General features: G+C 40.1%; 1 protein-coding gene across 1 annotated transcript; it reads right to left on the bottom strand.

Moving 5' to 3' along the window:
* Positions 1 to 10,535: 10,535 nt before the first annotated feature.
* Positions 10,536 to 13,570, bottom strand: LOC118852338 (R3H domain-containing protein 2-like). Its single transcript, XM_036762056.1, is given in 5 exon segments — positions 10,536 to 10,684; positions 10,687 to 10,834; positions 10,836 to 13,043; positions 13,046 to 13,480; positions 13,482 to 13,570. Coding segments are annotated over 5 exon segments (2,883 nt in total). The 5' UTR covers positions 13,536 to 13,570; the 3' UTR covers positions 10,536 to 10,646.
* Positions 13,571 to 13,967: the final 397 nt, after the last annotated feature.

Below are 13,967 nucleotides of genomic sequence, written 5' to 3' on the forward strand. Positions count from 1 at the left end.
TTGCCTCAATCTGCATTCAGACTCCATAGTTCTTTCACTGGATGTAGATAGCTCTCTCCATCATGAGTCCTTTGGAGTTGTCTTTGAAAGTTGTATTGCTCAGAATAGCCAAGTCTATCAAGGTTAGTCATCACAGAATCAATATATCTGTGGTTGTGTATAATGTTCTCCTAGTTCTGCTCCACTCACTCAGCATTAGATCGTGTAGTTTTTTCCAGGTTATTATGAAGTCTGTATCTTCCCCATTGCTTATAATAAAATAGTATTCCATTACATTAATATACCACAACTTGTTCAGCCATTCCCCAATTGATGGGCATCCCCTTGATTTTCAGTTCTTTGCAACTACAAAAAGAGCTGCTATAAATATTTTTGTACATATGGGTCTCTTTCCCACTTGTGTGATCTCTTTGGGATACAGCCCTAGAAGTGGTATTGCTGGGTCAAAGGGTATGAACATTTTTATAGCCCTTTGGGCATAGTTCCAAATTGCTCTCCAGAATGGTTGGATCAGTTCACAACTCCACCAGCAATGTAACAGTGTTCCAATTTTCCCACATCTTCTCCAGCATTTATCATTTTCCTGTTTTGTTATTTTAGCCAATCTGACAGGAGACAGATGGTATCTAAGAGTTGTTTTGATTTGCATTTATCTAATCAATAGTTATTTAGAGCATTTTTTCATATGCCTGTAGATACCTTTAATTTCTTCCTCTGAAAACTGCCTGTTCATATCCTTTGACCATTTCTCAATTGAGGAATGGCTTATATTCCTATAATAGGATTTAATTTTTAACAAAGTAGGGCATTGATATGATTGGTCTGTTTGGTGTTTCACAGATACCCATATATAGTTAATTGTTTATTTACATTTAACTTTTTTTTTAATTTTGAGTTCTGAATTCTTTTCCTCTCTCTGTCTCCGCCCCCTCCCATATCTATTAAGAAGGCAAGCAAAATGAAGTCATCTAAAGCATATCCCTATGTATTTTGAAGATCTTTTGCCAGATGATAACAGAGTAGGGGACAAATGTAGCCAAGATGGTGAAAAAGCATCACCAAAAAGCACCACACAATCAGTCAGGAATATAGTTGTTTTCCCACTAATAGATGTACTTATGAGTACTTATGAATCTCACTGCTATTAGTAATTCAATCAGTAAGCATTTGAGGAGGGAAAATGATGGCAGGATTATATAACTTTGAACACTAGAAGAACATGGAATATCCTCATGATGAAATTTCTGCCTGATAGAGTAACCCCAAGTGATTCTACCATACTTGCGCTGAATAGCTGTCTGTTCAAACATTCTATTCCATACAGACAATGTGAACTTGACTACATTTTTTTAAATTTTTAATTCATGTCTCCAAAGACCACATGGATTGATTATCCATTTTACACATTTCTTGAAAGAGAATATGTTATACAGGAAAGAGCACTTAACTTAGATTTGGAAAACCTACGTTCAAATCCCAGGTTGACTATTTTTATAGTCAAGTAGTTAAAAGGTTGTGGGCAAATTATTGGATCTCTCTAAGGCTAAGCTTTCTTTCATCTGTAAAGTGGAGATGATGACTGTGGCCCTACTTATCCCTTCCCAACCATGAGATTTTTTTTTTTCAGACAGAAACGCTTTATAACATGTAGTATTGTTTGTTGACCTTGTCTGGTCATTTTCAATTGTGTTTGACTTTGTGAACCCATTCAGGGTCCTTCTGTCAAAGATATTGGGGTGCTTTGCCATTTGCTTCTCCAGACCATTTTAAATATAAGGAAACTGAGGACAACAGGGTTAAGTGATTTGTACAGGGTAACAAGACTACTATTTGAGGTCAAATTTGAACTCAGGATGATGAATCTTCATGACTCCAGGCCTGGTACTCTGTCCACTGAAACACCTAGCTGCCCCTTCCACATGATCTAGTTACTTTAAATGTTGTATAAATGTCAGCTGTTATCATTTCTTAGAGCAATGGCTCTAAATGTATAGCCCAGAGTTGCTTAAGCATCCATGAGACACTTTTAGGGTGTACGTAAAGCCAAAATTTCTTTTGTAATAATACTGAGACTTCTGATTTCTAATATAGTAAATATTGATTGATATAGCTCACATTAACAAATGCTCTGTGACATGTGTGTCTGGGGAGGGGTCCTCAGTAATTTAAAAGAGTAAAGGCATTTTGAGATGAAAAGAAAATTTGAGGATCACTTAGAGGCACTGGGTGGACAAATGCCAGAGTCATAGTTACATAAGAACAAAGGAGGAATTGTCCTTTGATTTAGTATTAAGTATTTATATATTTTTTGTTATTATGTGTTGAAATTCCTTTTTAAAATCCGTAAGAAACCCATTTTTAGAAGGGCACTTGAGACAATGAGCACATTGAGTCTAATATTTAGATATGTTCTTTTTTGCCCACTTAATATTTAATTTTTTTCCAATTACATGTATAGATAGGTTTCAACATGCATTTTGTGAGATTTTGAGCTCCAAATTTTTCTCCCCCCTACCCCTTCCCAAGACAGCAAGCAATCTGATATAGGTTATACATGTACAAGCATATTAAACATATTTCTACCTTAATCATGTTGTGAAAGAATCAGAACAAAAGGGAAAAACCACAAGAAAGAAAAAAACAAAAAGCAAAAAAAAAATGAAAATAGTATGTTTTCATCTGCTTTCAGACTCCATGGTTCTTTCCGTGGAAGTGGATAGCATTTTCCATCATGAGTCTTTTGGAATTGTCTTCAATCATTGTATCGCTAAAGAGAGTTAATTCTGTCAAAGTTCATCATCATACAATGTTGCTGTTACTGCATACAATGTTCTGATTTTGCTCAATTCACTCAGCATCGGTTCATGCAAGTCTTTCCAGGTTTTTCTGAAATCTACCTGTTAATAATTTCTCATAGCAAAATGGTATTCTATCACATTCGTATGTCATAACTTGTTTAGCCATTCCCCAGTTGATGGGCATCCCTTCAATTTACAATTCTTTGCTACCACAAAAAGAACCGATATAAATATTTTTGTACATGGGAGTCTTTTCCCATTTTTTATGATCTTCTTGGGATATAGACCTAGTAGTAGTGTTACTGGACCAAAGCACGTGCACATTTTATAGACTTTTGGGCATAGTTCCAAATTGATCTTCAGAATGGTCAGATCAGTTCACAACTCCACCAACAATGCTTTAGTGTTACAGTTTTCTCACATCTTCTCCAACATGTATCATTTTCCTTTTCTATCATATTAGCCAATCTGATAGGTGTGATGTGGTACCTCAGCATTTTTTTGATTTGCATTTCTCTAATCAACAGTAATTTAGAATATTTTTTCATATGACTATAGATAGCATTAATTTCTTCATCATAAAACTGCCTGTTCATATACTTTGGCCATTTATCAATTGGAGAATGACTTTTTTCTATATATTTTAGAAATGAGGCCTTTATCAAAAATAGTTGTTGCAAGTTTTCCCCCAGCTTTCTGCTTTCCTTCTAACCTTGGTTGCATTGGTTTTGTTTGGGCAAAAACTTTCTAATATAATGTAAAAAAAATGCCCAATTTGCATTTCATAATGTTCTCTGTCTTATTTGGTCATAAATTCTTCCCTTCTCCATAGCTCTGATGTGTAAACTATTTCTTGTTCTCCTAATTTGCTTATACTATCATCAGTTATGTGTAAAAAATGTTCCCACTTTGACCTTATTTTGGTATAAGGTGTGAGAGTTTGCTTTATGCCTAGTTTCTGCCATACTATTTTCTAGTTTTCCCAGCAGTTTTTGTCAAATAGTGAGATCTTATCCCAGAAGTTGGAGTCTTTGGGCTTATCAATAGATTATTATAGTCATTGACTATTATGTCTTGTGTACCTAATCTATTCCACTGATCCACCACTCTATTTCTGAGCCAGTACCAAATGGTTTTGATGATTGATGCTTTATAATATAGTTTTATATAATGTATATATATATATATATATATATAATATAACATGTATTTATATTTATATATAATACATATTTAACGTAATATAGTTTTAGATCTGTTATATTAATATGTTTGTATATATAATATGTAATATAATATATATTTAATATAATATAGTTTTAGATATGTCATAGCTAGGCCACCTTTTTTTCATTAGTATGGCACTGAACAAGTAAATTAATTTAAGTAGAATTGTCATTTTTATTATATTACCTCAGCCTACCCATGAGCAATTAATATTTTTGCATTAGTTTAGATCTGATTTTATTTGTGTGAAAAAGTGTTTTGTAATTGTGTTTATATAGTTCCTGCAATTGTCTTCGTAGATAGACTCACAAATATTCTATATTGTCTACAGTTATTTTAAATGGAATTTCTCTATCTATTGGTGCTGGGCTTTGTTGGTAATATGTAGAAATGCTGATGATTTATATGGGTTTGTTTTATATCCTGTAACTTTGCTAGCATTATTATTTCAAGTAGTTTTTTAGTTGATTCTCTAGAATTCTCTAAGTATACTCAATCTATCAACTGAAAAGAGTTGTAGTTTTATTTTCTCATTGCCTATTCTATTTCATTTCTTTTTCTTCTCTTATTGTTAAACTAGTATTTCTAGTACCACATTGAATAATACACGTCACTGTTTCATCACTGATCTTACTGGGAAAGCTTCTAGCATATTCCCTTATTTATAATGCTTGCTAATGGTTTTAGATAGATATTGCTTATCATTTTCAGGAAAATTCCATTTATTCCTATGATCCTATGATTGGGTGCTGTATTTAGTCTGTATTTGAGATAATCATAAGATTTCCATTAGTGTTGTTATTGATATGGTCAATTATACTAATACTTTTCCTAACATTGAACCAGCCCTGCATTTTTGTTATAAATCCCACCTGATCATTGTGTATTATCCTTGTAATAAATTGCTGTAAATCTCTTTGCTAATATTTTATTTAAAAAATTTCTACCAATATTCATTAGGGAAATTGGTCTCTAATTTTCTTTCTGTTTTGGTTCTTCCTGGTTTAGGTATCAGCATCACATTTGTGTCTTAAAGGGAATTTGGTAGGATTTCTTCTTTGCCTGTTTTTCCATAGGGTTTATACAGTATGAGAATTAATTGTTTTTTTTTTTAATTTTTGGTAGAATTGTCTCATAAATCTATCTAACTCTGGAGATTTTTTCTTAGAGAGTTCCTTGATGGCTTGTTCTATTTCTTTTTTTTTCCAAAATGGGGTCATTTAAGTATTTTATTTCCTCTTCTCTTAATTTGGGCAATTTATATTTTTTGTAAATATTCATCCATTTCACTGAAGTTGTCAAATTTATTGACATACAGTTGGGCAAAATATGTCCTAACTATTTCATTAATTTCCTCTTCATTGGTAATGAATTCACCTTTTTCATTTTTGATACTGGCAATTTACTTTTTCTCTTTTTTAAATCAAATTAACTAAAGAATTATCTATTGTATTGCCTTTTTCACAAAATGAGTTTAGTTTTATTTATTAGTTCAATAGGTTTCTTACTTTCAATTCTATTAATCCTTTCTTTGATTTTCAGAATTTCTAATTTGATATTTATTTAATTGGGGATTTTTAATATGTTTTTTTCTAGATTTTTTTAGTTGCATGCCCAATTAATTGATCTCCTTTTTCTCTATTTTATTCATGTAAGCATTTCGAGATATAAAATTTCCCCTAATATCGGCTTTGGATGCATCCCATAAATTTTTGTATAGTAGCTCATTATGGTTATTCTCTTTGATGAAATTATTGATTGTTTCTGATTTGTTGTTTGACCCACTCATTCTTTAGGATTAGATTATTTAGTTTCCAATTAATTTTTAATCTATCTTTGAAACACGGCCCTTTATTACATGTAATTTTTATTGTATCATGATCTGAAAATAATACATTTAATATTTCTGCATTTTTACATTTGATTGTGAAGTTTTTTGCTCTAACACATGGTTAATATTTGTGTAGGTGGCATATACCACTGAGAAAAAGGTACATTCCTTTCTATCTCTATTCAGTTTTCTCCAGAGGTCTACCATATCTAATTTTTCTAAAATTCTATTCACCTCTTTAACTTCTTTCTTGTTTATTTTGTGACTAGATATATTCTGCTCCATCTTTTTATCTTTGCTCTGTGTGTATCTCTCTGCTTCAAATGTGTTTCTTGTCAACAACATATTGTAGGATTCTTGTTTTGAATCCACTCTGCTATTCACTTTAATTTTATGGGAGAGCTCATCCTGTTCATATTCAAGGTTATAATTGCTAACTGTATATTTCCCTCTATCCTATTTTTCCCAATTTATACTTTTCTCTCACCTTTCACCCTGTCCCTCCTCACCAGTGTTTTGCTTTTGATCACCACCTCACTCAACCTGCTCTCCCTTCTATCAGTCCCCCATCCCTTTTTCCCCCTTTCCCCTCCTACTTTCCTATACAGTAAGATAAATTTCTATACCCAACTTAATGTGTATGTTATTCCATATTTTATCTAAACCTGATGAGAGTAAGGTTCAAATAATGCTCACTCCTTCCCTTCTTTCTCTCTACTCTAATAGGTCTTTCGCTCCTCTTGATATGATATATTTTACCCTATTCTGCCTCCCTATTTCTTCTCCTCCCAGTACAATCCTTTTTTTTTCACTTAATTTTTTTTATATATCATCAAATCAAAGTCAACTTCTACCCACACCTTCTGTCTATGTATACTCCTTCTAACTGCCATAACAGATACAGTTCTCAGGAGTTACAAGCATCATCTGCCCATGTACAGATGTAAACAGTTTAACCTTATTCTCGAGTCTTATATTTAAAGATTGAACTATCTGTTTAGCTCGAGGTTTTTTCATCAAAAATGATTGAAATTTACCCATTTCCTTGAATGTCCATCTTTTTATCCTGAAAGAGTATGCTCAATTTTGCTTTGTAGTTGATTCTTGACTGTATTTCAAGCCCTCTGATCATTTAATGTAGAAACTGCTAAGGGCTGTGTAACGATGACTGTGGCTCCTTGATATTTGAATTATTTCTTTCTGTCTGCTTGCAGTACTTTCTCCTTGAGCTGATAATTCTGCTTGGAGATTGGGGATCTCTTTCAGGTAGTGACTGGTGAATTCTTTCAATGATGATTTTGCCCCCTGGTTCTAGGATATCAGGACAATTTTCCTTGATAATTTATTGAAAGATGCTTGCCAGGCTCTTTTTTAGATAGTGGTTTTCATGTAGTCCAGTGATTCTCAGATTCTCTCTCCTGGATCTATTTTCCAGGTCAGTGGTTTTTCCAATGAGGTATTATACATTATCTTCTATTTTTTCATTCTTTTGATTTGGTCTGACTGATTCTTGATGTCTAATTGAATGATTATCTTCTACTTGCCCAGTTCAAATTTTTAAGGAATTATTTTCTTCAGTTAACTTTTGTACCTCCTTCTCCATTTGGCCAAATCTACTTTTTAAGGAGTCATTTTCTTCAGTGGATTTTTTTTTCCTATTTGGCCAATTGCATTTTTTAAGGAATTGTTTTCTTCAGTCAATTATTATCCTTTCTTTTCCAAGTTGTGGACTCTCTCTTACGTAACTCTCATTTCTTTCCCTAATTTCTCTTCTATCTCTTATTTGATTTTTAAAATCCTTTTTGTGCTCTTCTAAGAAGGCTTTTGGGGCTTGAGACCAATTCATCTTCCCCTTTGAGCCTTTGCATGTAGGCATTTTGACAGTGTTGTCCTTGGCTCCGTTTGCGTTTTGATCTTCCCTGTTGTCATACTAGCTTTTTATGGTCAGGACTTTTTTTTTCTTTTCTGTTGTTTGTTTATTGTTTAGTCTATTTCATGATATTAGAACATGGGCTCTGCACTTGAGATACAAGGGGCACTGTCTTAAGCTTCTTGTGCTTGGTGCCAGGGACTTGTTCACTGGGTTTCTATGCTGGGACCACTGTGCTGAAGTGGTCAGGCCTACTTGTGCCTATTGTGCCAGGGTTCTGGGTCTGGCAGTTTGTCTTCTGTCCTGGGGCTTGAGGCCTCGCAGCTGGCCTGCTATGCTACTAGCTTGCTGAGCCAGGATCAAGGGGCCTCAGATGTTGATCTGTGCTGTGGCTACAAGGCTTCCCCTGGCTTTCTTAGATACCATTTGTGCTGGGTAGTGCTCCCCCTTTTACCCAAGTGAAACAGACCATTTCAACCTGGAAAATTGTTTCACTCCATCTTTTCGTAGGTTTTGGCGCTCCAGAACCTGTTTAGAGGCTTGATTTAATATTATTTCTTAGGGAAACTAAAGAAAGCTCAGGCAACTTCCTGGCTTCTCTCTGCCATCTTCTCAATATGTTCTTTATACAAACTTTTCAGAAATACGTTTAATGAGTGAAGTGAGGTCAAACAGTAAAGTGTAACTAGCAAATTTAGAAATGGCAGTGTTCAAGAACAGAGCATATGACAACTTGTCAAGGATATCCTAAAGGGATTCATCCATCAGGGAGGGAGTTGGCAGAGAGAGTATGTAAGCTCCCCTCTAACTTAGTGTCTATGATTCAGTACTTTTATGTCAACTCTAGATAACCGAAAAAACCTAAACATTTTTGCCTGTCTTCATTAAAAAAGAATTTGCAATATATCAAGGAATTATTTTTCAGAAACTTTTTGAGAATAAGACAGCATATAAGTAAAAGATTTGAGCTACATTTTTAGATAAAAACAATATAACTGTCTGAGACTCTGACAGCTCCTGCCTATGAACTTAAGTTCGTTGCATACGTACCTGGAGACTGAGCTGTGTGACCTTATTTTCACGGTTCTTCACATGAAGTGAATAATAGCAGTTTCAAAAGATGAGGGAGAGAAAAACAAATTTACTGGAATAAAACCTTTCCCCTTTGTCGCAAATAAAACCCCAAGAAATAAAGTTTCTGGGTATTAATAAAACTTTCTTAACTAGGCTAGCCAATAATCAATAAATTGATGTCAGTGGTTTATCTCAATAATCAAAGACACCAAGAGAGACTGAAAAACCTTATATCAGGTATGTACCTTCTGACAGGGAACCCCCCTGACAAGTGAAGGTCAGTCCTGATTGGTGAAGCTTTAGTGAGGAGGAGGGGCAAGAAAATGAAAAATGTATTCATCATGAGACTCAGCAGCCTTCAGCAATCTGGGTAGAGTAAGCCATTTCCATCCAGACCTCTCTAACTAGTTTACTCCTTCATGAGCCAGGTTACCCCAAGTCAAGCGAGTGGCCCTTGGTAACTCTTGGTATCAAGAAGTAGTCCAGATTAGCTTCTGACTCTGGGATAAAAAAAAAAGCCAGGGTCCCATTTGGATGGGTCTCCCACCAACCTAGGTAAGAAGCAGGTCCCTTAGGGGCAAAGAGTAATCATAGCTCTTGGTCATGCCCTTCAGAGACTGGCCTTTCTTGGAGAGGGGTCTTGCTAAAAATAGGATGAAAAGGATGGATCACAAATTAATAACTATTAATATAATAGCATATTGATTTCTCACCTTCCCTTTTTAATATGTTATCTAAATTTAAGTCAACTCTACCTCAGTTAATGCTGTTGTTGTATTTGTCCTTCATTTTTGAAGAAGACCATAGCATCAGGGAAATGATGACATGAAATCCAGTTGACTTTGATTTGAGTGAGGAAGGGCTGTGCAAGGTCACCAGTCTCACTTTCTCCTCCAAAACCATCTGAGTCCAGTGGCCTGATATGCATCAGGATAACTGGAGATGGCCCAGGATGCATTGGGACACTCTGGCCCTTTTAGGCTAAGGTCTTTTCATGTTCTCACTTTGAGTGAGGTAACATCCATTTGGTGAATTGGCCTCTTTAAGTTTTTTTTTTTTTTGACAGATGATTTTTTTTTATATTTAAAAACAAAAAAAAAATAAAATAAAATAAAACCCCCCAAACAACCCCCCAAAACAAACAAAAAAACCCAGATTAAATAAAATTTACAGTGAACATACCCAGCAAACATCTGTATGTGCAATTAAATATTGTGTCTGTTACTGCCGCAGAAACCTCAAACAATATACAAGTGTTCTGGGGGTCTGGGGTGGATAGAGGAGGGGTAGGCACAGGTTTAATTCATGGGATAGGGGAGACAGATTGGGGGTGAAGTGAAAGGAGGGGGAAAATCAATTTTTTTTTCTTCTTAATTCTGTCCATATAAATATATTCATAAAGACCAAAAAGAGGAAGAGGAGATGGGGTGGCAGGAGAAGGGGAGGAATGGGGGAGTGTAGGACCCCTCCATACCACCCCCCAAAAATGAAAGAAATGCATTGGGGGCCAGGATGGGGGAAAAGGGATGTCCAAAAAAGGAAGAGAGGACTGGAGGGAGAGGGAGACAGAGAGGAGAGGAGCCACCCAGAGAAACAGAGGGAAAAGGTGGCAAAGAAAACCCCAGACTGAGTCGTGTTTGTGTGTGTGTGTGGGGGGGGGGGTGTCTGTCTGTCTGTCTGTCTCACTGTCTCTATGGTCTCAGTCTCCATTTCTATGTCTTGTCTCCCTAGCTCCATGTATGTCTCATGTCTGTCTGGATCAGCATCTCTATCTGTGCTTTTTCTGCAACCCTTGCCCATGCCACCCTGCCCCAACCCGTGGTGCTGGCCTCTTCCCCTCCTCTGCCTACTGGGAGCTGGCCGGCTCCAGGATCCTCAGATCATTTTGGCCACTCTAAGTTTGAAGCGACTCACGGAGTTGTTGAGGCGGAGGGAGGCATTCTGGGCCGCCAGGGGGCTGGGGAACACAGCCACGATGGTGTATAAGGCAGTGAGGTCTGTGTGCCGGCCATTCTCGGCAGTCCCGTTGTTGTCTCTCCCCCCCACCCCCCCCCGCCCCTCCACTGCCCCCGCTCCCGCCGCCTGGCAGCCCCTGAGCGTCCTTGAGCCACTGGATCTTGGCGCCGGACATGGCGAGCTGCGTGAAGAGTTTGTCAGCCTCTGTGCGGGTGATGCCCTCAGGGAGATCTGTTACCTCCAACACCCGCCCCAGGAAAACATCTGCAGTCCCTAGGTCGCTGGAGGCAGATTTGAGTGCCTGCCTCTTCCCCCGGTTTCCATGCTTCATTCCAGTCTGTCCCTGGTGTGATGTATAAGTCTACTGGCCATGGAGCAGGAGAGGACAGATGGACAGATTGTACTGTAATGGCTGGCCTAGGAGGGAATATTGCCCATCGCCCTGGGCAGGGCCAACAGGTCGGGGGAACTGAGTAAGGACAGGAAGAGGGCTGAGTCCTGTGCAGACGCTGCTGAGGCTGGTGACGGGAGATGCGGTTGGAGACTGAGTGGGAGATGTGATAGGGCTATTCATCTGTGTGTTGGCCTGGGGGCTGCTCTCAGGGTTGTACAGGTCTCCGGGCTTCTGACCCCACTGGTCCATGCTGTAGTATTTACAGTGACTCCACTGGACCATAGATGGGGTCTGTGGGGCCTGGGAACCATTAGGAACACTGGGGACATTCAGCTGCATGACTACCACACCTGGTCCAGATGGGGACACTCCTGAGTACTGTTGTGGCATCTGTGGTGGGCTGCATGGGGAAGGAGACTGAGGCATCTGGTACTGCTCAGAGCCAGGGGGCTGTAGAAACCCTACCGAAGGGCTTGTGCCATTCTGCTGTGCTGGTGGGATCACACTGTAGTACACAGGCATGCTCCCTGCTGGTAAGCCCCCCTGTACTGACTGGCTAGCAGGGACCAGCACAGGTTGCTGAAAGGGCTGCTGGACCACATTCTGGGACTCATTTCCCACTGGAACTTGGTATGAAGGTAGTGGAGTATACTGGACCACTAGGCCTTGCATCTGGCCCCCCCTACTGCTCCTCTGGTTGCTGAGAAGGCCTTGATTCTGCGGCTGCTGGATACCCATAAAGCCCCGGTAAGCTGCCTGCTGCTGGTTGGACATTATGGGCTGTAACCCAGGCTGCTGAGATGGCTGAGGCAGCTGTTGACCACGTTGGGGGCTGTAGGCCACCGGGTGAGAAAGAGGTCGGTACTGCTGGTTGGAGTTGGGATACTGCCCAGGAGGGTAGTAAGAAACCTGTATCTGTTGCGGGGGCTGTATGTAGCCCTGAGGCTGTAGGACTTGCTGGGCCGGGAGTACATGGTTGGAGGTGGGGAGAGGCTGGCCTGTAGAGGCCATGATGAAGCCAGGCTGTTGAGGGTGTTGGGAGAGAAGCGGGGGCTGGAACAGGGCTGAAGATGGATCAGCTGCTTCGGCAGAACCTTGTCGGCTAAGGCTCATCTGCCCAAAGGGGTTGCTGAGATCATCCGTCTGTGAGATCATGTGATTACTCAAGGGTGGCTGTTGCTGGGGTGTGGGTGGGAGAGCTGGATGCTGCTGCTGCTGCTGTTGGGCAGTGCAAGGGAGAAGGCCCCGGACAGGCTGGGATGAGGTGACCTGGTTGCACACTTCTGGGGCACCTAGTGCTAAACCTGGCCTGGAGATTCTTCCTGCATTGCCTCCTTTATTGCTCCCAATGCTGTCACCCCGGTTGAGAATGGAGATCCCACTGAAGCTGCTGGCTTTGGTAACAGGTGGCCGCATACTACGGACAGAGCCATCTGAGTCTGTGCTGCTCCAGGGCCAGGGCTCCAGGGATTTGATCTCGCTGTCTATGCTGCTCTGGCGGCTGCTCGAGGTACGGCTCAGCCCCTCACGGTTCCCCCTGATGTCATTTAGATATCCGTTCTGGCCAGTCTGGTTATCATCCCGGTCCATGCTGGTGTCATCTCTCTTCAGGATGAACCTCTGTTGAAATTCTACATTCTTCTCATCTTTGATATGCTCTGAGAACCTCTGTTCAGGGATTCTTGTGTTACTGGTTTTGTTGATGATGACAGCTTTTCCAGTTTGGTCAACATTGTGGTCCATTCCAAAATAGGCAGCAACCCGGTGTAATAGCATCCGGTGATATGAGGTCACCTGAGGAAATTTCTTGAACTGGTTATTGTTGTCATTAATGAATTCCAGAATCTCTTGTTCTAACTTTAGCAGCATCATTCTGTCCCTTGGTTTTTTTTTTTTTTCAGTGTATTTACTAGAAATTCATGTAGGTGTATTCCAGTGGAGTCTGTATATACTTGACTGGAGTCTCTAGACAGCATTTTTCTTGGGACCTTTTCTTTGTTTTTATCTTTGTCTTCCTTTTCAGAGCCATCTTTCATGGACTTCTCTTCCTCTTTGTCAGAAGGGCAACTGATATGCAGTTGAATTATATCTTGGGTTTCCAGTGGCCCATCAACAAAAGGGGCAGAGGACTCCTCACACACTGCCAGGCTCCGCAGCAGTTTCAGTTTGGAATTAGACTTGGCTCTTTTTCTGGCATGCCCATGGTTGGAAGCCCGTCTCTGTGTCTGCTGCCGAACACTAGTATCCTCACCCTACTTCTCAATCTCTTCCTTACTTGGTGACTTGGATACAAACTTATTCTTGCTTACAGACTCTTCCACCAGCTTTTTTTTCTGATTCTTTCATTATTTCCAGGGTCTCTTGAGTAGTGCTACTGTTAGACATCTTCAACAGAATATAGCAGCGTCTATAGACACCGGGCTCCGGCCAGTCCGGGCGGAGCGCTCCCGGGGGCGGGTTCTTCTTAGTGGGGTTTCTCCCGGGGCCCGGGGCGGAGGGAGGGGGCCGGGCCAGGCCGGGCCGGGGAGGGGGGGAGGGGGAAGGAGCTGGGGGAAAAGGGGGGAGGGGAAGAATGGGGAGAAAAGGGGAGAAACCAAACCCGGAAAGGGGAGAAAAGGGGGGGGAACCAGAAGGGGAAGAAAGGCCCAAAGTCTGCCCCCTCCCCCCCCCCCCCCCCACTGCGGCCTGCGCCCTCTTTAAGAAGTTAATCAAGGGGCAGCTAGGTGGCGCAGTGAGTAGAGCACGGCCCTGGAGTCAGGAGGACCTGAGTTCAAATGCGGCCTCAGACACTTGCCACATGTACTAGCTGTGTGACCT

The sequence above is a fragment of the Trichosurus vulpecula genome, chromosome 5 (genome assembly GCF_011100635.1).
Source record: "Trichosurus vulpecula isolate mTriVul1 chromosome 5, mTriVul1.pri, whole genome shotgun sequence".
In the NCBI taxonomy this organism is placed as follows: Eukaryota; Metazoa; Chordata; class Mammalia; order Diprotodontia; family Phalangeridae; genus Trichosurus; species Trichosurus vulpecula.